This window comes from Mytilus californianus, unplaced genomic scaffold (genome assembly GCF_021869535.1).
Source record: "Mytilus californianus isolate M0D057914Y unplaced genomic scaffold, xbMytCali1.0.p SCAF_5, whole genome shotgun sequence".
Lineage (NCBI taxonomy): Eukaryota > Metazoa > Mollusca > Bivalvia > Mytilida > Mytilidae > Mytilus > Mytilus californianus.
This window is the reverse complement of record NW_026262701.1, coordinates 32,724,603-32,748,377: the sequence shown is the minus strand read 5'-3', so window position 1 is coordinate 32,748,377 and position 23,775 is coordinate 32,724,603. Positions and strand designations below refer to the sequence as shown.

Below are 23,775 nucleotides of genomic sequence, written 5' to 3'. Positions count from 1 at the left end.
CATATCAGCAGGTGATGTTATCAGTAAAGAAAGGGTTAATAGAGACTTTTTATAGTGCCTAAAGGAAGGGGTCATATCAGCAGGTGATGTTATAAGTAAAGAAAGGGTCAATAGAGACACTTCCTAAAGTGCCTAAAGGAAGGGGTCATATCAGCAGGTGATGTTAAAAGTGAAGAAAGGGTCAATAGAGACACTTTCTATTATGCCTATATGAACGGGTCATATCAGCAAGTGATGTTATAAGTAAAGAAAGGGTCAATAGAGATACTTTCTATGATGCTTATAGGAAGGGGTCATATCAGCAGACACTGGACGTTAAGCAACAAACAATCAATCAATCATATCAGCAGGTGATGTTATAAGTAAAGAAAGGGTCAATAGAGACACTTTCTATGGTGCCCTAAGGAAGGGTTCATATCAGCAGGTGATGTTATAAGTAAAGAAAGGGTCAATAGAGACACTTTGTATTGTGCCTATAGGACGGGGTCATATCAGCAGGTGAGGTTATAAGTAAAGAAAGGGTCAATAGATATTTTCTTTATCGTGCCTATAGGAAGGGATTATATCAGCAGGTGATGTTTTAAGTAAAGAAAGGGTCAATAGAGACACTTTCCATGATTCCTATAACAAGGGGTCATATCAGCAGGTGATGTTTTAAGTAAAGAGAGGGTCAATAGAGACACTTTCTATTGTGCCTATAAGAAGGGGTCATATCAGCAGGTTATGTTATAAGTAAAGAAATGGTCAATATAGACACTTTCTTTGATGCCTATAGGACGGGGTCATATCAGCAGGTGATGTTATAAGAAAAGAAAGGGTCAATAGAGACACTTTCTATTATGCCTATAGGAAAGGGTCATATCAGCAGGTGATGTTATAAGTAAAGAAAGAGTCTATAGAGACACTTTCTATGGTACCTTTAGGAATGGGTCATATCAGCAGGTGATGTTATAAGTAAAGAAAGGGTCAATAGAAACACTTTCTATGGTGTTTTAAGGAAGGGGTCATATCAGCAGGTGATGTTTTAAGTAAAGAAATGGTCAATAGAGACACTTTCTACTGTGCCTATAAGAAAGGGTCATATCAGCAGGTGATGTTATAAGTAAAGAAAGGGTCAATAGAGACACTTTTTATAGTGCCTAATGGAAGGGGTCATATCAGCAGGTGATGTTATAAGTAAAGAAAGGGTCAATAGAAACACTTTCTATGGTGCTTTTAGGAAGGGGTCATATCAGCAGGTGATGTTTTAAGTAAAGAAATGGTCAATAGAGACACTTTCTACTGTGCCTATAAGAAAGGGTCATATCAGCAGGTGATGTTATAAGTAAAGAAAGGGTCAATAGAGACACTTTTTATAGTGCCTAAAGGAAGGGGTCATATCAGCAGGTGATGTTATCAGTAAAGAAAGGGGCAATAGAGACACTTTATTTGATGCCTATAGGACGGGGTCATATCAGCAGGTGATGTTATAAGTGAAGAAAGGGTCAATAGAGACACTTTCTATTATGCCTATAGGAAGGGGTCATATCAGCAGGTGATGTTATAAGTAAAGAAAGAGTCCATAGAGACACTTTCTATGGTGCCTTTAGGAAGGGGTCATATTAGCAGGTGATGTTATAAGTAAAGAAAGGGTCAATAGAAACACTTTCTATGGTGCTTTAATGAAGGGGTCTTTTAGCAGGTGATGTTTTAAGTAAAGAAATGGTCAATAGAGACACTTTCTACTGTGCCTATAAGAAGGGGTCATATCAACAGGTGATGTTATAAGTAAAGAAAGGGTTAATAGAGACACTTTTTATAGTGACTATATGAACGGGTCATATCAGCAGGTGATGTTATAAGTAAAGAAAGGGTCAATAGAGATACTTTCTATGATGCTTATAGGAAGGGGTCATATCAGCAGGTGATGTTATAAGTAAAGAAAGAGTCAATAGAGACACTTTCTATTGTGCCTATAAGAAGGGGTCATATCAGCAGGTGATGTTATAAGTAAAGAGAGGGTCAATAATGACACTTTCTATTGGGCCTATAAGTAGGGGTCATATCAGCAAGAGATGTTTTAAGTAAAGAAATGGTCAATAGAGACACTTTCTATTGTGCCTATAGGAAGGAGTCATATCAGCAGGTGATGTTTAGGTAGAGATAGGGTCAATAGAGACACTTTCTATTGTGCCTATAGGAAGGAGTCATATCAGCAGGTGATGTTTAGGTAGAGATAGGGTCAATAGAGACACTTTCTATTGTGTCTATAAGAAGGGGTCATATCAACAGGTGATGTTCTAAGTAAAGAAAGGGTCTATAGAGACACTTTATATTGTGCCTATAGGAAGGGGTCATCTCAGCAGCTGATGTTATAAGTAAAGAAAGGGTCTATAGAGACACTTTATATTGTGCCAATAACAAGGGGTCATATCAGCAGGTGATGTTTTAAGTAAAGAAAGGGCCAATAGAGACACTTCCTATAGTGCCTAAAGGAAGGGGTCATATAAGCAGGTGATGTTATCAGTAAAGAAAAGGGCAATAGAGACACTTTTTATGCCTATAGAACGGGGTCATATCAGCAGGTGATGTTATAAGTGAAGAAAGGGTCAATAGAGACGCTTTGTATGATGCGTATAGGAAGGGGTCATATCAGCAGGTGATGCTATAAGTAAAGAAAGGGTCTATAGAGACACTTTCTATGGTGCCTATAGGAAGGGGTCATATCAGCAGGTGATGTTATAAGTAAAGAAAGGGTCAATAGAGACACTTTCTATTGTGTCTATAGGACGGGGTCATATCAGCAGGTGATGTTATAAGTAAAGAAAGGGTCAATAGAGACACTTTCTGTTATGTCTATAGGAAGGGGTCATACTAGCAGGTATGTTATAAGTAAAGAAAGGGTCAATAGAGACACTTTCTATGAGGCTTATAGGAAGGGGTCATATCAGCAGGTGATGTTATAAGTAAAGATAGGGTCAATAGAGACACTTTCTATTGTGCCTATAAGAAGGGTCATATCAGCAGGTGATGTTATAATTAAAGAAAGGGTCTATGGAGACACTTTCTATGGTGCCTTTAGGAAGGGGTCATATTAGCAGATGATGTTTTATGTAAAGAAAGGGTCAATAGAGACACTTTCTATTGTGCCTATAGGAAGGGTTAATATCAGCAGGTGATGTTTTAAGTAAAGAAATGGTCAATAGAGACACTTTCTATTGTGCCTATGGGAAGGGTTAATATCAGCAGGTGATGTTTTAAGTAAAGAAAGGGTCAATAGAGACACTTTCTATTGTGCCTATAGGAAGGGTTAATATCAGCAGGTGTTGTTTTAAGTAAGGAAATGGTCAATAGACACTTTCTATAGTGCCTATAAGAAGGGGTCATATCAGCAGTTGATGTCCTAAGTAAAGAAAGGGTCAATAGAGACGCTTTCTATGATGCCTATAAGAAGGGGTCATATCAGCAGGTGATGTTAATAGTAAGGAAAGGGTCAATAGAGACATTTTCTATTCTGCCTATAGGAAGTGGTAATATCAGCAGGTGATGTTATAACTAAAGAGAGGGTCAAAAGAGACACTTTCTATGGTGCCTATAGGAAGGGGTCATATCAGCAGGTGATGTTATAACTAAAGAGAGGGTCAAAAGAGACACTTTCTATGGTGCCTATAGGAAGGGGTCATATCAGCAGGTGATGTCCCAAGTAAAGAAATGGGCAATAGAAACACTTTCTTTGATGCCTATGAGAAGGAGTCATATCAGCATATGATGTCCTAAGTAAAGAAAGGATCAATAGAGACACTTCCTATGATGCTTATAGGAAGGGGTCATATCAGCAGGTGATGTTATAAGTAAAGAAAGGGTCAATAGAGACACTTTCTATGATGCTTATAGGAAGGGGTCATATCAGCAGGTGATGTTATAAGTAAAGAAAGGGTTTATAGAGACACTTTCTATGGTGCCTTGACGAAGTGTCTCTATAGACCCTTTTGGGTGATGTCCCAAGTGAAGAAAGGGGCAATAAAAACACTTTCTTTGATGCCTATGAGAAGGAGTCATATCAGCATATGATGTCTTAAGTAAAGAAAGGGTCAATAGAGACACTTTCTATGATGCCTATAGGAAGGGGTAATATCGGCAGTTGACATTATAAGTAATGAAAGGCTCACTAGAGACACTTTCTATTGTGTCTTTAGGAAGGGGTCGTATCGGCTGGTGATGTTTTAAGTAAAGAAAGGGTCAATAGAGATAATTTCTGTAGTGCCTATTGGAAGGGATCATATCAGCAGGTGATGTGATAAGTAAAGAAAGGGTCAATAGAGACATTTTTTATGGTGCCTATAAGAAGGGATCATATCAGCAGGAGATATTTTAAGTAAAGAGAGGGTCAATAGAGACACTTTCTTTTGTGTCATGGAATGGGTCACATCAGCAGGTGATGTTTTAAGTAAAGAAAGGGTCAATAGAGATAATTTCTGTAGTGCCTATAGGAAGTGGTCATATCAGCAGGTGATGTTATAAGCAAAGAGAGAGTCAATAGAGACTCTTTCTATTGACCCTCTCTTTACTTTAAACATCACCTGCTGATATGACCCCTTCCTATAGGAAAATAGAAAGTGTCTCTATTGGCCCTCTCTTTTCTTTAAACATCACCTACTGATATGAACCCTTCCTATAGGCACCATAGAAAGTGTCTCCATTGAACCTTTCTTTATTTATTACATCATCTGCTGATATGACCCCTTCCTATAGGCATCATAGAAAGTGTCTCTATTGACCCTTTCTTTAATTAGGACATCACCTGCTGATATGAATTTTCCTATAGGCACCATAGAAAGTGTCTCTTTTGACCCTCTTTTTGTTTAGGACATCACCTGCTGATATGACCCCTTCTTAAAGGCACAATAGAAAGTGTCTCTTTTGACCCTCTCTTTAGTTATAACATCACCTGCTGATATGTCCCCTTCCTATAGGCACAATAGAAAGTGTCTCTATTGACCCTCTCTTTACTTATAACATGATCTGCTGATATGACACCTTCCTATAGGCTTAATAGAAAGTGTCTCTATTGACCCTTTCTTTACTTAAAACATCACCTGCTGAAGTGACCCCTTCTTATAGGTACAATAGAAAGTGTCTCTATTGACACTTTCTTTACTTAGGGCATCACCTGCTAATATGACCCCTTCTTATAGGCACCATAAAAAGTGTCTCTTTTGACCCTCTTTTTACTTATAACTTCACCTGCTGATATGACACCTTCCTATAGGCACAATAGAAAGTGTCTCTATTGACCCTCTCTTTACTTATAACATGACCTGCTGATATTACACCTTCCTATAGTCTTAATAGAAGTGTCTCTATTGACCCTTTCTTTACTTAAAACATACCTGCTGAAATGACCCCTTCTTATAGGCACAATAGAAAGTGTCTCTATTGACACTTTCTTTACTTAGGGCATAACCTGCTGATATCACCCCTTCTTATAGGCACCATAGAAAGTGTCTCTTTTGACCCTCTCTTTAGTTATAACATCACCTGCTGATATGACCCCTTCCAATAGGCACAATAGAAAGTGTCTCTATTGACCCTCTCTTTACTTATAACATCACATGCTGATATGAAACTTTCTTATAGGCACAGTAGAAAGTGTCTCTATTGACCCTTTCTTTACTTAGGACATCACCTGCTGATATGACCCGTTCTTATAGGCACCATAGAAAGTATCTCTTTTGACCCTCTCTTTAGTTATAACATCACCTGCTGATATGACCCCTTCCTATAGGCACAATAGAAAGTGTCTCTGTTGACCCTCTCTTTACTTATAACATCACCTGCTGATATGACCCCTTCCTATAAGCACAATAGAAAGTGTCTCTATTGGCCCTCTCTTTTCTTAAAACATCACCTACTGATATGAACCCTTCCTATAGGCACCATAGAAAGTGTCTCCATTGACCCTTTCTTTATTTTTTACACCACCTGCTGATATGACCCCTTCCTATAGGCATCATAGAAAGTGTCTCTATTGACCCTCTCTTTACTTATAACATGACCTGCTGAAATGACACCTTCCTATAGGCTTAATAGAAAGTGTCTCTATTGACCCTTTCTTTACTTAAAACATGACCTGCTGAAATGACCCCTTCTTATAGGCACAATAGAAAGTGTCTCTATTGACACTTTCTTTACTTAGGGTATCACCTGCTGATATGACCCCTTCTTATAGGCACAATAGAAAGTATCTCTTTTGACCCTCTCTTTAGTTATAACATCACCTGCTGATATGACCCCTTCCTATAGGCACAATAGAAAATGTCTCTATTGATCCTCTCTTTACTAATAACATCACCTGCTGATTGGACACCTTCCTATAGGCACAATAGAAAGTGTCTGTATTGACCCTTTCTTTACATAGGACATCACCTGCTGATATGACCCCTTCCTATAGGCACAATAGAAAGTGTCTCTATTGACCCTCTCTTTACTTATAACATCACCTACTGATATGACACCTTCCTATAGGCACAATAGAAAGTGTCTCTATTGGCCCTCTCTTTACTTATAACATCACCTACTGATATGACACCTTCCTATAGGCACAATAGAAAGTGTCTCTATTGGCCCTCTCTTTACTTAAAACATCACCTGCTGATATGACCCCTTCCTATGGGCACCATAGAAAGTGTCTCCATTGACCCTTTCTTTATTTATTACATCAACTGCTGATATGACCCCTTCCTATAGGCATCATAGAAAGTGTCTCTATTGACCCTTTCTTTACTTAGGACATCACCTGCTGATATGACCTTTCCTATAGGCACCATAGAAAGTGTCTCTTTTGACCCTCTCTTTACTTATAACATCACCTGCTGATATGACCCCTTCCTATAGGCAGAATAGAAATTGTCTCCATTGACCCTTTCTTTACTTATAACATCACCTGCTGATATGACACCTTCCTATAGGCACAATAGAAAGTGTCTCTATTGACCCTCTCTTTACTTTTAACATCACCTGCTGGTATGACCCCTTCCTATAGGCACCATAGAAAGTGTCTTCATTGACCCTTTCTTTATTTATTACATCACCTGCCGATATTACCCCTTCCTATAGGCACAATAGTAAGTGTCTCTATTGACCCTTTCTTTACTTAAAACATCACCTGCTGATATGACCCATTCCTATAGGCACCATGGAAAGTGTCTCTATAGACCCTTTCTTTACTCATATGACCTGCTGATATGACCCCTTCTTATAGGCACAGTAGAAAGTGTCTCTATTGACCCTTTCTTTACTTAGGACATCACCTGCTGATATGACCCCTTCTTATAGGCACCATAGAAACTGTCTCTTTTGACCCTCTCTTTAGTTATAACATCACCTGCTGATATGACCCCTTCCTATAGGCACAATAGAAAGTGTCTTTATTGACCCTCTCTTTACTTATAACATCACCTGCTGATATGACCCCTTCCTATAAGCACAATAGAAAGTGTCTCTTTTGGCCCTCTCTTTTCTTAAAACATCACCTACTGATATGAACCCTTCCTATAGGCACCATAGAAAGTGTCTCCATTGACCCTTTATTTATTACATTACCTGCTGATATGACTCCTTCCTATAGGCATTATAGAAAGTGTCTCTATTGACCCTTTCCTGACTTATAACATGACCTGCTGATATGACGCCTTCCTATAGGCTTAATAGAAAGTGTCTCTATTGACCCTTTCTTGACTTAAAACATCACCTGCTGATATGACCCCTTCTTATAGGCACAATAGAAAGTGTCTCTATTGACACTTTCTTTACTTAGGGGATCACCTGCTGATATGACACCTTCCTATAGGCACAATAGAAAGTGTCTCTATTGACCCTTTCTTTACTTAAAACATCACCTGCTGATATGACCCCTTCTTATAGGCACAATAGAAAGTGTCTCTATTGACCCTCTCTGTACTTATAACATCACCTGCTGATATGACCCCTTCCTATAGGCACAATAGAAAGTGTCTCTATTGACCCTTTCTTTACTTAGGACATTACCTACTGGTATGACCTTTCCTATAGGCAAAACCATAGAAAGTGTCTCTTTTGACCCTCTCTTTAGTTATAACATCACCTGCTGATATGACCCTTTACTATAGGCACAATAGAAAGTGTCTCTATTGACCCTCTCTTTATTTATAATATCACCTGCTGATATGACACCTTCCTATAGGCACAATAGAAAGTGTCTCTATGTGCCCTCTCTTTACTTAAAACATCACCTGCTGATATGACCCCTTCCTATAGGCACCATAGAAAGTGTTCAAATGACCCTTTCTTTATTTATTACATCACCTGCTGATATGACCCCTTCCTATAGGCATCATAGAAAGGGTCTCTATTGACCCTTTCTTTACTTAGGACATCACCTGCTGATATGACCTTTCCTATAGGCACCATAGAAAGTGTCTCGTTTGACCCTCTCTTTACTTATAACATCACCTGCTGATATGACCCCTTCCTATAGGCACAATAGAAAGTGTCTTAATTGACCCTCTCTTTACTTATAACATCACCTGCTGATATGACCCCTTCCTATAGGCACAATAGAAAGTGTTTCTATTGACCCTTTCTTTACTGATAACATCACCTGCTGATATGACCCCTTCCTATAGGCACAATAGAAAGTGTCTCTATTGACCTTCTCTTTACTTTTAACATCACCCAACAGACACTTTCTATGGTGCCTATAGCAAGGTGTCATATCAGCAGGTGATGTTTTAAGTAAAGAAAGGGTCAATAGAGACACTTCCTATTGTTCCTATAGGAAGGGGTCATATCAGCAGGTGATGTTATAAGTAAAGAAAGGGGCGATAGAGACACTTTTTATGGTGCCTTTAAGAAGGATCATATCAGCAAGAGATGGTATATTAAGTTAAGAAAGGGGCATAGAGACATTTTCTTTGATGCCTACAAGAAGGGGTCATATCAGCAAGAGATGTTATAAGTAAAGAAAAGGTCAATAGGGACACTTTCTTTGATGCCTTTAGGAAGGGGTCATATCAGCTGGTGATGTTATAAGTAAAGAAATTTTCGATAGATATTTTCTTTATGGTGCCTATCGGAAGGGGTCATATCAGCAGTTGATGTCCTAAGTAAAGAAAGGGTCAATAGAGCCACTTTCTATGGTGCCTATAGGACGGGGTCATATCAACCGGTGATGTTATATGTAAAGAAAGGGTCAATAGAGACACTTTTTATGGTGCCTTTAGGGAAATTTATATCAGCAGTTGATGTTATAAGTAAAGAAAGGTGACTCAGGGACAGAAAATATGATCACTTTTGTCTTTGAACCGAAAGTAAAGTCCCTTATAAAGTTGCATTAGTTTTGGTCATGTTGGGTGATAAATACGCAGCCACGTCTGGTAAAAAAAAGATTTCTCATCCTTTGTCTCGTAAAGAGATAGAGTGCCAGGCTCTCTGCACGTTAAAGATCCTTGAAAGAAATCCTCCTTGAAGGGTCTGTAGGCGGGCTGTTGCAAGGCTAAATTTCAATTTCTCTATCCAGTATACCCTCATTTTCCAGTGGTATTTCAAATTTCTCGACATTCATTTCGATTGAAGACCTTCCGTTTTATTCATTATTAAAATTGTTATCACCATTAGCATGCATGAAATATTTGACACTGGACGTAAAACGAACTACAATCAATAAATTTAATATTGCTCTTAATATCAGTGTAAATTAAATATTCTTCTTCTGCTAGTGCTATGGGGGTATATGTTGAATAATTGAAAAATGAGTAATTGATAAAGTTAATCTTGGTACACAAAGTTGAAGCAAATTAACACTAGTGATATAAAGGTTCCTACAGAAGCGTATATCGGTCAACTATAATAATATCAACAGTTTAATTAAATTTGTTTAATATTATAAAGTAACACCAAAAGAAAACTAAAGCAACACTATAATTAATAACGACGTATTTGTTATATAATATTCCTATATTTTCATCTTTTAAGGCATTAATTATCGTAAAATAACACAAGTTTACATCGAAATTACTAATAACGCTTGACCGATATACGCTTCCGTAGGTACCTCCATCAAAATATATGTGATTAAAATAAGTAATAAAATTGTATGTATTTATACAAATTATAAAATACATTTACACCATGTTTACATTGAAAGTATAAGGATACCCTACATTTATCATGATAATCATGATCATCATAAACGTAGTCAAATTCCAGAATGACTACCTCCCCCTTTTTATCCCTGGTAAATTACTGAAATATATCGTTTTGCATTAATCATCAAATCATTGTGAAATTATATTAATTGTATGCTTAACTTCTATTAGTGGTGTCCAAACAATAATATTTTAAGAAAAAAATAACCTAACAGTCATATAAGTTATTTTCCTGCTACATGTATAAGTTTAAATAATTTCATTTCACTATTTTTTTTTAACTTTGCAAGATTAATAAATTATTGTTTTCCAAATTAATATATGTATTCAAGGATTTGTATAGTACGACCATACAAATCGTTGATGTATTCTTATTGTGAACTATAAAAAAAGGCAAAATGTTCAACAGTGTATTCAAAATTATACAAACCATTTAAATAATACTTTCCTGCGATTTTACATAATTAATTTCTAGCTGTCATTTATCTTAACTTGATTAATAAAGTAACATGACATTAATTTTCAATTTAAAATCGGTTAATGTACAAAGGGAAGCAACTTTAGTTGTTCTACATAGGGGCAAAATTGGCAGGTTAATGGTGCAAAATCAGCAGGTGCCGTATCAGCAGGTGAGTGATTTAGACCCGTCTCCACATTATAACCCTATCCACAAAAATTTAACAAAAAGGTATTGTTATAAGCAACACGAAACCGAATTAAAACTAGGTGACCACAATCAGTACATCCGTCTATTTTACTTCCGTTTTTAGTTAGACTTTCTGGAAATGATGCACAGTTGCATGAGATATGCCATATGCATTGGATTTATATCAACAGCTTAGTGATTGCTGCTTAGACTATCGAGACAATTTTCATTTTCCGAAATTAATACTAAATACGGAAGTTAGACATGGATGTACCGATTATGACATAAGTTTAATTCTACACACTTGAATTATTGATATTTTTATTTTTTATAAATTATTTTTATAGTTCACGTTGATGACTGACTGAATATGGAGGACAAAAATGTAAGTATGTCGTTCTATATATATATTTAAATGTATAAAAGAGTTCATATGCGGAAGAAAACCTTGAAGTTGATTGAAACAAATTACGTCGTCTGCAAAATATATCTAAGGGTCCTTACTGTGTGTACCAATGTCGACTGGTTCCTACCATAAATGTGATTCATATGACCCCTTAGCTTATCGATGACGCAGACAAGACCAACAACAATATATTTAGACCGTGAAATGGAACTCTTCCACCGTCTGTGATCTATCAGGTCTAACACATGTCTATTCACAATTTAAATGTCACTTGTTGCATGCAATATTGTTGTAAATATGTTTTTTGGTACTATTTGTAATTGTTCACGTAACGGTCTATAATTTAACTGAAGGAGAAGGACTAAACTCCTCATTTTTCATAGAGTTCCTATTTTTTTCAGTAAAAAGGTAACACTGATATTTGTGTGTGAAAATATCTAGTTCACTATTATTCATTGCACCCATATTTTGTAATAGTCGATAGAAAAAGGGGCAAAGTTAGGCTCCCGAAGAAGATATTTTTTGACATTGGCCTAATATTGTATATATATTTATTACTCTCACGGTGACGGAGATCAATCATGATTAAATACTCAGTGTTTTCATGTATCTATCTATTGCTCTAAATATTCTGCATTGCAGTATTTTGCTGGGTCACTGCAAATAACCCACAATGGTTGTTTTTAAAAACATCTAGCGCATCCGTAATTGGGTTTATAAGATCAATATAAGCCATTTGTTGTTGTCATTATTTGACTGAATAACAAAAAGGTTGAAAAATATTATCTATATATTGAACTACATAAATCGCAATACTGATACATTAGGAGTCTCTTTAAGTGAATATGATTCCTCTTTGTAATGTTTTATACACAGTGTAAACAGTGGCGGATCCAGGGGGGGGGGGGGGGGGGGGGGGGGGGTTCCAGGGGTTGGAACTCCCCCTCTTTTGACGATCAATGCTTTTGAATGGGGACATATGGTTGGAAACCCCCCCCCCCCCCTTTTATCCTGGGTTGGAACCCCCCTTTTAAAAATGGCTGGGTCCGCCCCTGGTAAATAATTAACTATATTTCATAATTTGTTTGACTTGAAAGGATGTATTTTTTTCATGTTATTTTTATATGAGTCACCCTTTCATTATTTTTACTATGATAAGGACATATACAACTATCCAGACGATGAAGGTCTCACTCACAAAAGTCTTATTTATGAAATCGTTGATGTAGACTGTCTTGCTACTATAAAGGGGCATCTCAGAAAAACTGACAGAAAGTTACTGTGCAAAGAGAGATAACTAAAATGTTGCAATAAATTGTCACAGACATTAAAATTGTTTATATGACATTAAAATATTTGAACTGACTTGATTTGCTAAAATTTTAATTGTTGGCACAACACTTGTTGATGAAAAAGAGAGGCGAAAGATACCAAAGGGACATTCAAACTCATAAGTCTAAAATAAACTGACAATGCCATGGCTAAAAAAGAAAAAGACCAACAGACAAGCAATAGTACACAAAACACAACATAGAAAATTAAAGACTGAAATGTCTCTGTCTCTCTCTCTCTTCATATTATAAAACGTACACTAATATTCACTAACTAGTGTACTGTCGTGTTTTGTATACATGCCCCGAATAGGCTCTTAATATGCTTAATTGGTTCTATACAATATGGTTCCCCTTTGAATTGCCGTGATTGAATTAGTTCTCCATTTTTCTCCCTGGTAGCTATCTTTAATTTCTTCCTTTCCTAATAGAAAAAACAAAGGATATGGGTATCCATCCACGACACAAAATCAGTGCATACACAGCAAAAAACACACAAAAAGCAAAGGAACAGCTACTTCTTTCAAGTCCCCGTTTCCCCTTCAGCTCCTTTCTCCTATGTGATAAGGAAACTGAAATTTTGACATTTGTTCACAATATGAATTAATATTTATTTCCTTATTGAGAGTTCAACACTTGCTTCTATGCAATTCATTACCTGCTGTGTTCATTTAATTCAAATTTTTATTTTAAAAAAGTATTTAAAAGAGATTAAGGCCATGTATAGTACCTCCTATTTCCCAGTTCCGCAACCATGGAAAGAAATACAGACCCTTAGAAATCACCAAATTCCTAAATCATCTGTTCATGTACATTCGCTAACTCTTAAACTTGAGAGAATGTCAAAAGTTGAAATGAAAACAGAGTTTCCCCTGAAATTGATAGTCGACTGTTACAGATATAAACAACAAAAAGAAAACACAAAATACAACACTGAAAACTACACAAAAAGCAACAGAAACCCCTTTCAAACAAAACCAAGGATGAGGCTCCGGTGCTCCTAGAAGGTAAGCATTAGTGGCACCCGTCTTGTTGCTCATGGGAAGTTAGAATTCTATGAAATCGCTCTCGGTGATGTCACAATCAGGGGAAAGAAAGACAAATATATCTTGTGTCATGTGTATCATAAATATATCCTAACGGTCAATCAAATCATGGTGATGTCCTTAAACTATGCCTCGACTGTACTATACTAAATAGTTATACTATATAACTATACACTCTTTACGTGACACTGATGAAATATTGCCCAAAAGGAAAGGAAAGATTAAAATCGGAAAATTGAAGTCATACGACCCTCATTGTCAATTTCTAAATGTGAGTCAAGATATGAAGCAGAAGTAGCTGTAAGTTGTCCTATTTATCAAGTTCAATGGGAAATTTGCGATCAATATAGTCGCCAAACTTTGAATGTTTGAATAGGAAGAAACCATCTATAAGGTGAAACGTAAAGCTATACAAGATTATAGATATATATATATATAGATATCAGAATTAAAGAAAATTGATTCAGGTCAAGCTAAGGTCAAATGATAAACATACGAATTTTCTTATGATAATGTGAGGGGAATATATGTTTGCCGTAAAAGGTTGACCACAAAAATAAAAGAACAGACATTTGACTTTGATCATCTTTTAAAGTGATGTATTTTTAATGTTAATGAAGTGTTTGAGTCATCGAACAAACATCATAGCATTAAGGGTAAAAAAACACCAAAATAATGAATTTTTCATCTCATTTTCAGAGCAATACATTTCTCTTCAGTGCTCAGCTTTATAGTACTAGAAGATTAGATCTTATGATAAAATGGCCGACTAATCTAACCATAGACGTTTTGTACATTTTCATTGTTGATACAGCATCTGGAGCAAGCGTAGCGGTTTTCCTAAATCCATGCGAGAAGAAATTTTGTTCTCCACTTGAATTTTCTCTCGGGATTACAAAGTGCAATATTTGTATCTACGGCCTTGTAATCAGAGAGACGGAAGATGGAAGGTTTTATCAACTGTGTAGTCATTCAAAAAGGAAATTAAAAGGTTTAAAAGGTATTTCAAAACAGTAGAGTTAATTTCCAATGTCTTTCACCTATCGGGTCAAAAATTAAAAGTTTTCAAATCCTACCGGAAATTTAATATATGGATGTCTACACATACATAAATTCTTAAACAAAATGTTTCAGAATTTTACATATTTCTATTAAATCAAAAAGTTATTCAGTGCTACATGTTGCTGTTGAAGGTATTTTGATTCAAAATTGCAAATTTTACATGTTTTTGTCAAATTTTGAAACAAGGACATCACTAACCAACATGTATATCCCGAAAGACAAAAAACATCTTTACTTCCAACATAATTTTGCTTTTGCTTAACGATGTCCTTCTTTTTGGATATGCCAAAATCTCTCAAAATTGTGGTATCTGGCATTTTTCAAGCGTATATAATTTGATGACCTGTTTAGACATAATCCACAATATATAGGAACCTTAACCGTTAACGTACCTATATTTGGCTATTATGAATTTAAGTCAAGATTGAAACACTTTTTGAAAATGGCCCTGGTGTTAAATAAATTCAGGGGAAATTCCGCTTACTCCTTAAAAGATTTTAAAAGAGTATCATACACTACAAAGTCATTGTGCACATGTGAACTATGTACACTATGTGTATATATAAATTCTGAACCATTTAAGTGACTTTTACCTGTTCATTTTGTTGTATTATTACGTATTTTAAATGGGAGAATGTGGGGCGATTCATATTGTAAATACACTTGTATAAAAGCAGTAGGTAGTAGTGTGGTTGACTATGTTATCATGTCGGAAGACTTGATTGAAGATACTTTATTTTTTCATGTTGGTGATTTTTTATCAACTCTGTCAGACTGTCACTGTAAACTGACATTTGGCCTGTTAGCTAGTTACTCACATAAAGCTAAGGAGCAAGCCAATACTATTTTATTTCCAGGAAAATATATATGGTCAGAAACCTCTACACAAAAACTTCAAGATACTTTATGCAAGCCAATTATTAGAAACAGTATCAAAAAATTTTTAGACACAAAATTTAATCCAGAGGACTATATTGAAAAGGAAGCTAATGAATGTTTTGATATAATAGATAATGCTGCCAGTAAATGTTTAATATTCCGTAAAACCAAGAAAAAAGTTGCACGTAAATACAAAAACAAAAAATGGTTTGACAAAGACCTGGTACAAAAACGTAAAAGCCTTATTTCTAAAGGTGAGCTGTTATCAAAATTCCCCTGGGACCCAATTATAAAAGGGTCTTACTATAAATGTTATAGGGAGTATAATAAGCTACGTAAATATAAACAAAGGAAATTTAAACAAAACATTCTTGACAGTCTGGATAATCTAAGGGATAATAATCCAAAGAGTTATTGGAATCTCATCAAAGAATTAAAAGAAGACAATTCGGATGGTCCAGAACATTCTATTCAAACTAACGTCTGGTTTTCATATTTTCAATCTTTATATCTCAACTCTGACAAATTTAAAGACAGATTAGAGGAAATTAACAAGAAAGTAAAAAATTTAGAAAAAAATCCAACTTTTTGTGGACTGGATTACAAAATAACCCTAAAAGAAATTTTGGATGCTATAAATAAACTAAAGAATAATAAAGCTGCAGGACTAGATGGTATCCCAAACGAGATATTGAAATCAGGGGGTAGTATATTTGCACCGGTTTTGCAGAAACTTTTTAACTTGATATTCTGCTCTGGAACATACCCTCGCAAATGGTCATTGTCTTATTTATGTCCAATTTTTAAAGCAGGGAGTCATAGTAAACCTGAAAATTACAGAGGCATAGCAATTAATTCATGCATTGGAAAATTATTTAACAGTATTCTTAATAAAAGACTTGACATTCATCTTGATAAAAATAATATAATTCATCCATGTCAGGTTGGTTTTTCAAAAAAGAGTAGAACATCTGACCATATCTTTGTTTTAAAAACCATATTAGATAAATATACTAACAAAAAAGGGGGGAAATTTATGCTTGCTTTGTGGACTTTAAAAAGGCTTTTGATAGGGTCATACACTGTGGTATTAGATACAAGTTATTGGAAAATAACATATCTGGAAAATTTTATGCTATTTTAAAAGATATGTACAGAAAAAATCAAATGTCAGTGAAAGTGGGTAATGTACTAACGCCATCATTCAGCTCGATAGTTGGGGTAAGGCAAGGGGATGTTCTAAGCCCAAATTTATTTAAGCTTTTCATTAACGATATGCCTCCAAGATTTGAGTCGAGTCCAGATGCTGTTTATATCAATGAGCGTAGAATTGATTGTCTTATGTACGCCGATGACATTATTATATTATCAAACACTAAACAGGGTCTTCAAAACCGACTTGATAAACTGCACACTTATTGTATTGATTGGTGTCTAGATGTAAACTTGTCCAAAACAAAAGTTTTAATTTTTAACAAGCCTGGAAAATTTTTGAAGGAATCACTTTGTTTAGATAATGAGGCTATAGAATGTGTTAACAGATATAAATATTTAGGGATAGTCTTTACTTCTAGTGGTCTTTTTCAGCAGGAGAAAGAAGAGCTTTTCAAAAAGTCCTTAAAGGCAAAATTTAAACTACAAAAATCCATGTCAGCTTGTAATCCAAGTATTGATACTACAATCCATTTATATGATCACACAATAAAACCAATTTTATTATATTGTAGTGAAATTTGGGGTACATTTAAGATTAACTCTGCTGCTTGCAAGAAAAAAAGTGATTATCTATTTGAATTAATTTACATAAATGATTATTTGGAAAAATCACATTTCAGGTATCTAAAATATATTCTTGGTGTAAATAAAAAAGCCTCAAATCTGGCAGTGTTATCAGAGGTTGCAAGATTTCCTCTTTATTTTTCTGTCATTATATCTATGGTAAAATATGTACACAGGCTTAACAAATTGGACGATGGGTTACTTTATGATGCTTATGTTTGTAATAAAATTTTAGATGCAGGAAACATTAATTGTTGGTATTCATCTATGAGATATGTCCTTAAATCACTTGATATACCAAATTTGAATACAAAGCTCAATAAATTAATTAAATTTGTAAAATGTAAACTTTGTAACAGTTTTAAAACATTTTGGGTGGTCAAAAGATCTGATACCTTATCACAAGGTAATAGTAAATTAGAAAATTATCTCAACCTCAAGACTGACTTCGTAAAGGAGGCTTATTTATCAATTAAAGATTTTAATATAAGAAGAGCTATATGTAAAATGAGAATAAGTGCACATGATCTTAAAATTGAGAAAGATAGATATAGTAAAAAATACATAGAGAGAAGTCAGCGTCTATGTCATCACTGCCTATCACATGGATCAAATTCTATTGAAGATGAGACCCATTTCACAGTAAGTTGTCCTTTATAGAACGAACAGAGAAAATTATTATGGGATAAAGTAAACAGTTTTTGTACTAATTTTAAAGAATTACCCAAGGATAAAAAATATTTCTGGCTGTTCACAAATGAGCATTTACCAACTCTTATGTGCCTAGGCAATTATATTATAAAGTGTTTAGAAATAAGATCCAGGTGGGTACAAAATATATAAAATAATATTTAATTATTATGAAATTATTGTTATAGCTATGTAAGACACATGATGTGTTAGGCTCTGATCCTGTCCATAATATGATAGTATTATATTAGGATCTAGTTTTTTTCTTTTTTCCAATCATATTGTGCTTAATATTGTTGTAAATGATGCCCTTTATGGGTTCTTGATTAGATTAATAAAATTCTTATTGCTTTCTCATTAACTTGTTCCCCGCTGCCCCAATTGTCAATATGTTTGGAGGAGGCAGACCCAAAACCTCTTACGTACTATGACATATAGCTGTTCAAACGAACCTGATGTTAGTAGTTCAAGTCTGTAGTATTTGGCAGTTTTAAAATATGTTACATCGGAATTTGTGTTTTAAGGCATAGAAAGATGACACTGTGATATCAAATGAAAAAGCCATGCGATCTCCGAAGTTAAATATAACATGAAAATGTTCATGATAGAAGTTGTATCTAAATAATTCAACTAGCGATGATTATCACCACCAGTGAATTTTGATAAATATATGCGATTTACGTTCAATGATAATTGTTTTGCGATAATTTCATGCATATCCATGACTAGTTTTAGATTTAAAGGACAACTGAATACAGAAAATATTTTTTCTCCTCTGCTTAAAATTGTTATTTAACACCAAATGATTTTTTTTCAACAGTTTCTTGGTTTTTTTTCTCGTTATTGAAGGACTTAGAAACAGTAATGAATCGTAAAGTTACTAAAAATGATAGATTTTGTCTGTAAATTTGCACGCCATGAACTTAGTAGTTGTTATTAAACTAAGCTTGCAACTCATTCAGGCAAAGTTGACCATGGCAGGTTCGGGCTGTTATATTCGGGACCTTTTGATTTTCATGCTATCAAATGATTTATATTTTGGACTTTAAAATAAAAACCTTTTGGTCTAGTGGGTAAATGATGAAGGTTAATCAGGTAACGCGTGTTGTGCTCACGGAAATCTTAACAAAATCTTAACATACGTTATTTACTGGCGTTTTCTTCCCCAGCTCCGTGTATATTATTTAATCCTGATGTATATTTATCTCAAATCCGTCAACATTTTCACCTGACTAAAGATTAATAGGGTATTTGTTTCATTTTCCAGTTGCAGACACTTTGATATCTGATGTTACAATGATATTCGATATGAAGGAAACCAGTGTAGTTGAATTGCCGATGAAACACAAAATGAAGGTAATATAGTAAATATTAGAATTGAATATGTTCTAAATAGATTAACTGCAGCATATTATTTGCAGTAAAGTCAACATTTTGCCTGATTTATTTATATGTAGAGTTTTTTTGTTTGTTTGTTTAATTGCAGGTTTTTTTTACACTGTTGCCAAACAAGAAGCTTCTACTGCATACTTCTGTAGGTGTCATCTTTTAAAAATTTTATGTGCTTTCTTTTCGTTGATAATACACAAACCTGAAATATGATGACCGCGAGCAATTGATTTCCTTCAGCTGAACAAAATTCTAAACAGAGGTAGATTCAATTAAATACAATCCTGATTATTGAACATAAACATGATTTTTGGTTAAATCTGGTAATATAGAAGAATGCATTGCATTGGTAAATCTCAGGAAAAAAGATACCGAATCATTGATATTAAAATGGGATCAGACAGTTGTTATGATAACTTAAGGAATAGGCATATCCTGCTTAACATATGTAACCAATCATGTTTTGCATAAAACACACCCATTAATGATATCAGGTGGCCTGAGGGGGTAAACATATCCTGTTAAACATGTGACACCCGTCATGTTGTCCACTGATCAGCCGTTAATGATACCAGATGCTCTAAAGGGGTAAACATATCCTGTTTAATTTGCAACACCCGTCATGTTATCCACTGATCAAAGCTGAGTCGATCTTGGTAAAAGAATTTGAAGTACTAAGGCACCGACACTTCAGTCATCATTTGTTGGCTTTGGTCATGGTTTTTTTCTCGGTTCACAAAATTGTTTTAAACTCATTTTAAGAAGAAAATACAGGTGCATATTTAACTGTCGACATAAGACTGGTCAATTTTTTTTTTGTATTTCATATGAAGTTTATTTATAAACAAAATGTGAAGTTTGCTATCAATCAAAATGTTTTATTTTATTGATTTGCAGGAACCACTGAATGTTACAGTTCTGCGTTGTCCACCAGCTAGCTATACAATTACTCAGTCAGACAACAAGTCTAGCGAGGTTTTTACACATGTTATATTCTTAAAGCAACCGAATAAAACTTTTGTTTTTATACTAAATTCTTTTAAATTAACGTTTCCATTGCCATTGAATTTGGAGTCGGGGAAATGGACTGAAATTCAGATGTTGCGTTTGTCTCAGCAAAACTGTAGCACGAATAAGCACATGATAGCTGTAACAGTTCACCATAGTCACGTGGTATATTTTAAAACGTGTAAGTAGTTTAATATCTCCATTTCAGTCTATCAATTTTTTCAAATTACATATTTGTTGACTGTAAAAAAGTCAATATATCAGTAATATATTTTCATGATGATATCTTGGTATTATGAAGAAGCGTCTGTCTAATTTTTCATTAAATTCCCTGAAGTTTTGACAAAGTTATTCAAATTTTAAAAACAGACTATCTAAATATTGACTGCAACAAAAACAAATAAACAAACAGTCACAAAATAAGTCCATTTAATAGTTAAAACGGAGAAACGGTAGGGGACTAAATTTGACTTTAGATGGTCACGAATAAGCTTATGTAAAAGTTTCCTGAAATTCCTGAAATTCTTTGAATGTTTGAGAAAGGTTGTTGATGTTTTACCATAAGCTGTATCAAAATTTTAAATAAAAAAAGTCTTTTAAATAAAATAAAAAGTCTTTTGAGGAAGTAAACAAATTATGGTTGAGAAAATGCATTGAAAAGAGGAGGACTTCCCTTGATTTTCATATCAATAAGTCAAAAACCAATAATTGCTATAAATAGAATAAAAAAATTGGAAGCATAAATTCATCTTCATCCATCTTTACCTAACTTACTTTTGTAATAACTATTTGAAAGAGGAAATTATCATTTGTGTGTGTAAGGCAAGTACTAGTGCAAAGATCATTCTTTCTAGATCCTACCAGCTGTTATCAATAGTTTGGGATTTTTTTTCTCAGGATCATATCTTTTAAATCGTACTTTAAATCTTTACCCAACATAACAACACATGTTTACTTGTTTTATGACTGCAAAATTGCTTATATTCACTTCATTGAACTCCGGTAGACAGTTGTCTAATTGACAATCATGCCACATCTCCTTACTTTTATATAACGGATAACTTGTATTTTTGATATTTAAACAGCATCACATTGAATCTTACTTTACATTCCAGATTTATCGATAGATGACTATAAGCAGTTATATATATTAGCACTAAGATACCTGTATAGTAAGAATACAAGTGCCCAACAATGCAAACCTATAGAATTTTTCTATAGGAATAAAAGTGAACAGTATTATAAGGACATATTGAAATCTACATCTGGTGAAATGATACCTTATATCAAAGACAGTAATGGCGACCAAGGCTCCATTATCAATGGTGCTATTAACGGTCTGTTTTATAGTACCCTGCTAGGTCCAAGGTCTAAACCACCACCTATATCATTTTATGGACCTGTCCGACTTCATTTAAAGGCAAATATTATCTTCACAGAGAATTGTAAAATATATTTCTCTGATTTTTACTGCCACTATGAACAGCATTATGTTACAATTGTATTAACTCGCAAAGGATCTTTAGAAGACGTTTTTTGTAGTCAGCATCTACTACAGATGGATAAAAATGACAATCCGTTCATGAAAATTTCCAGAAATGTTAATGGTCTAAATGTTGTCATGGCAACAATGGCTGTTGTAGTAGAAGTATTTTATACAGAAAGCGTTAACATACGATCTTTGCTACAGTGGGGACATGGTTACATTAGTAAAACAGTCTTGATGGGTCGCGGCAGAAGTAAACCAGAAGGAATTCCAAAAAATGAAAATTGCGACAAATGTAATTTATCTTATAAGAAATGATATTGAAATTTTCCCCAATTTGTGTTTGATGTTTTCATATAAGACATACAATTCAAATATACGTCTGCGATAAACCTTATGTGTAAATAGAAAAAAATATATTTGCCGGTTTTTTTTCAAAGTGACAGACTATAAATATTCAGCTGTTAGAAAGTTTATCAGTGAAGTTGGAGTAGATGGCCAATGATTGCTCTCAATTTCATTTGAAGGCTGCCTAGTTTTTTAATTATATCAAACACTTTACTTGATATTGCCTTTTTTACATTAGAAGAAGAAAGTTCGGTGCTATAAATGAACTTTATTGAACAACAATAGACAACAACTGGTCGATAAACATCGTAAAATATAGCGAAATATTTTTGTGAATGAAAATACCGTTATCATGTATGATATAAAAAGAAATTGTTTCTTGTCTATATGCATCAAACCCTATCAATGCAAGCCACCTTGCATCTTTCCTTTACAAACGGCAACAATTACATCGCGGTATAAGAAAATGATATGCAAATGTTACCAAACTCGGAAAAAGTAATGTTCAAGATTTTTTGTGAGTCCGAATCTTATATTTTTATGCGGTACACATCTTTATATTTAAGAAACAGAAAAATTCGTTCTGATTGCGTTCTATCTGAACAGTGCATAGTCTCTATTAACAAGCTTTATCATTCTATAAGAAATGAAACTAATGTATTCAAACAATGACAAATACAGAAAAATCATGGAAAAAATATACATAATATTTTTAAAATATAAAACACACAACTTTTTAGCTTAAACAAGTGAACCCGTCTTACTCTTTTTACACAACGAGCATGCAAAAATAACAGCTGCAATCTGAAAAAAAAAGAACAACAGTCTGTCAATCAAGTCAAATCAAATTATTTATTGATTTGAAATTTATTGATTTGAAATTCAAATACAGAATCGTTACCAAGCCATCCAAAATTCAATACTAGCAAACATTGAACAAAGAAATATTCAAATATGTTGACAAGAAAACACTTGTAAATTTTTTGATAATAGACTAGTTTGAGGGAATACTTTTGACAAGTTATGTACTAGAAAATGTTTACATATATATGATTGCTACAATATTAACAATATGGAAAATAAAATTAAAAAACATCCATGTAATAGTAAATAATCCTAAACTTGTATATTATCTCTCTTCGTTGTGAGTATACTTTCTACTTCGTTAAAGATATGTTCTTTTCGTTTTGTCAAAACTTGATATTTATTGCAAAATTAAATTCATCTTCCACTTCTTTTTAACAAAGTTGACAATTATTTTTCTATGAATTATTAACGGTGTCTCCGACATTTTATTGCAAAATGAAATTCATTTTCTATGAATAATTCACGGTGTCACCGACATTTTATTTCAAAATAAAATTCATCTTCTTATATGAATAATTAACAGTGTCTCCCTTATTCAATATTTAAATTCTGTCGTTAAAATGTTGTCGTTGTTTTATGCCAATGACTTTAATAAGACCGTTGGTTGTTTATTTTAAATTTTCCTAATTTGGTTTACCGTCGTTCCTTACATTTATTCCCTTGTTGAAGGCCGTT

At 34.2% G+C, this 23,775-nt stretch overlaps 2 protein-coding genes across 8 annotated transcripts in view; one reads left to right on the top strand and one right to left on the bottom strand.

Moving 5' to 3' along the window:
• The first annotated feature begins 1,211 nt into the window (after positions 1 to 1,211).
• On the top strand, positions 1,212 to 22,944 carry LOC127700648 (phytanoyl-CoA hydroxylase-interacting protein-like). 4 transcript variants are annotated; one of them, XM_052204201.1, is made up of 6 exons: positions 1,212 to 1,238; positions 9,258 to 10,792; positions 14,292 to 14,592; positions 19,270 to 19,358; positions 20,289 to 20,580; positions 21,515 to 22,944. In XM_052204201.1, the coding sequence occupies exons 2-6, from the start codon at positions 10,673 to 10,675 to the stop codon at positions 22,201 to 22,203; spliced, it is 1,491 nt and encodes a 496-aa protein (XP_052060161.1). In that variant the 5' UTR covers positions 1,212 to 1,238; positions 9,258 to 10,672; the 3' UTR covers positions 22,204 to 22,944. The 4 variants fall into 4 exon arrangements, with proteins under 4 accessions (XP_052060161.1, XP_052060163.1, XP_052060162.1 ...); XM_052204203.1 differs by having other exon boundaries at positions 9,258 to 11,194; XM_052204204.1 differs by lacking the exon at positions 1,212 to 1,238 and adding an exon at positions 11,157 to 11,194 and having other exon boundaries at positions 10,755 to 10,792.
• Positions 22,482 to 23,775, bottom strand: part of LOC127700649 (tetraspanin-9-like) — a 67,866-nt gene continuing 66,572 nt past the window's right edge. For all 4 annotated transcript variants that reach the window (XM_052204206.1, XM_052204207.1, XM_052204209.1 and 1 more), the window contains exon 8: positions 22,482 to 23,037. In XM_052204206.1, coding sequence (XP_052060166.1) covers positions 22,975 to 23,037 — 63 coding nt within the window. In that variant the 3' untranslated portion in view covers positions 22,482 to 22,974. The remainder of the gene's footprint in view (positions 23,038 to 23,775) is intronic.

Coding starts and splice junctions, on each gene's coding strand:
- LOC127700648 (XM_052204201.1), top strand. CDS start 10,673: ATGACATTAATTTTCAATTTAAAATCGGTTAATGTACAAAGGGAAGCA. Junction 19,359..20,288: donor CGATGAAACACAAAATGAAG/GTAATATAGTAA, acceptor ATTGATTTGCAG/GAACCACTGAATGTTACAGT. Junction 20,581..21,514: donor CGTGGTATATTTTAAAACGT/GTAAGTAGTTTA, acceptor TTTACATTCCAG/ATTTATCGATAGATGACTAT.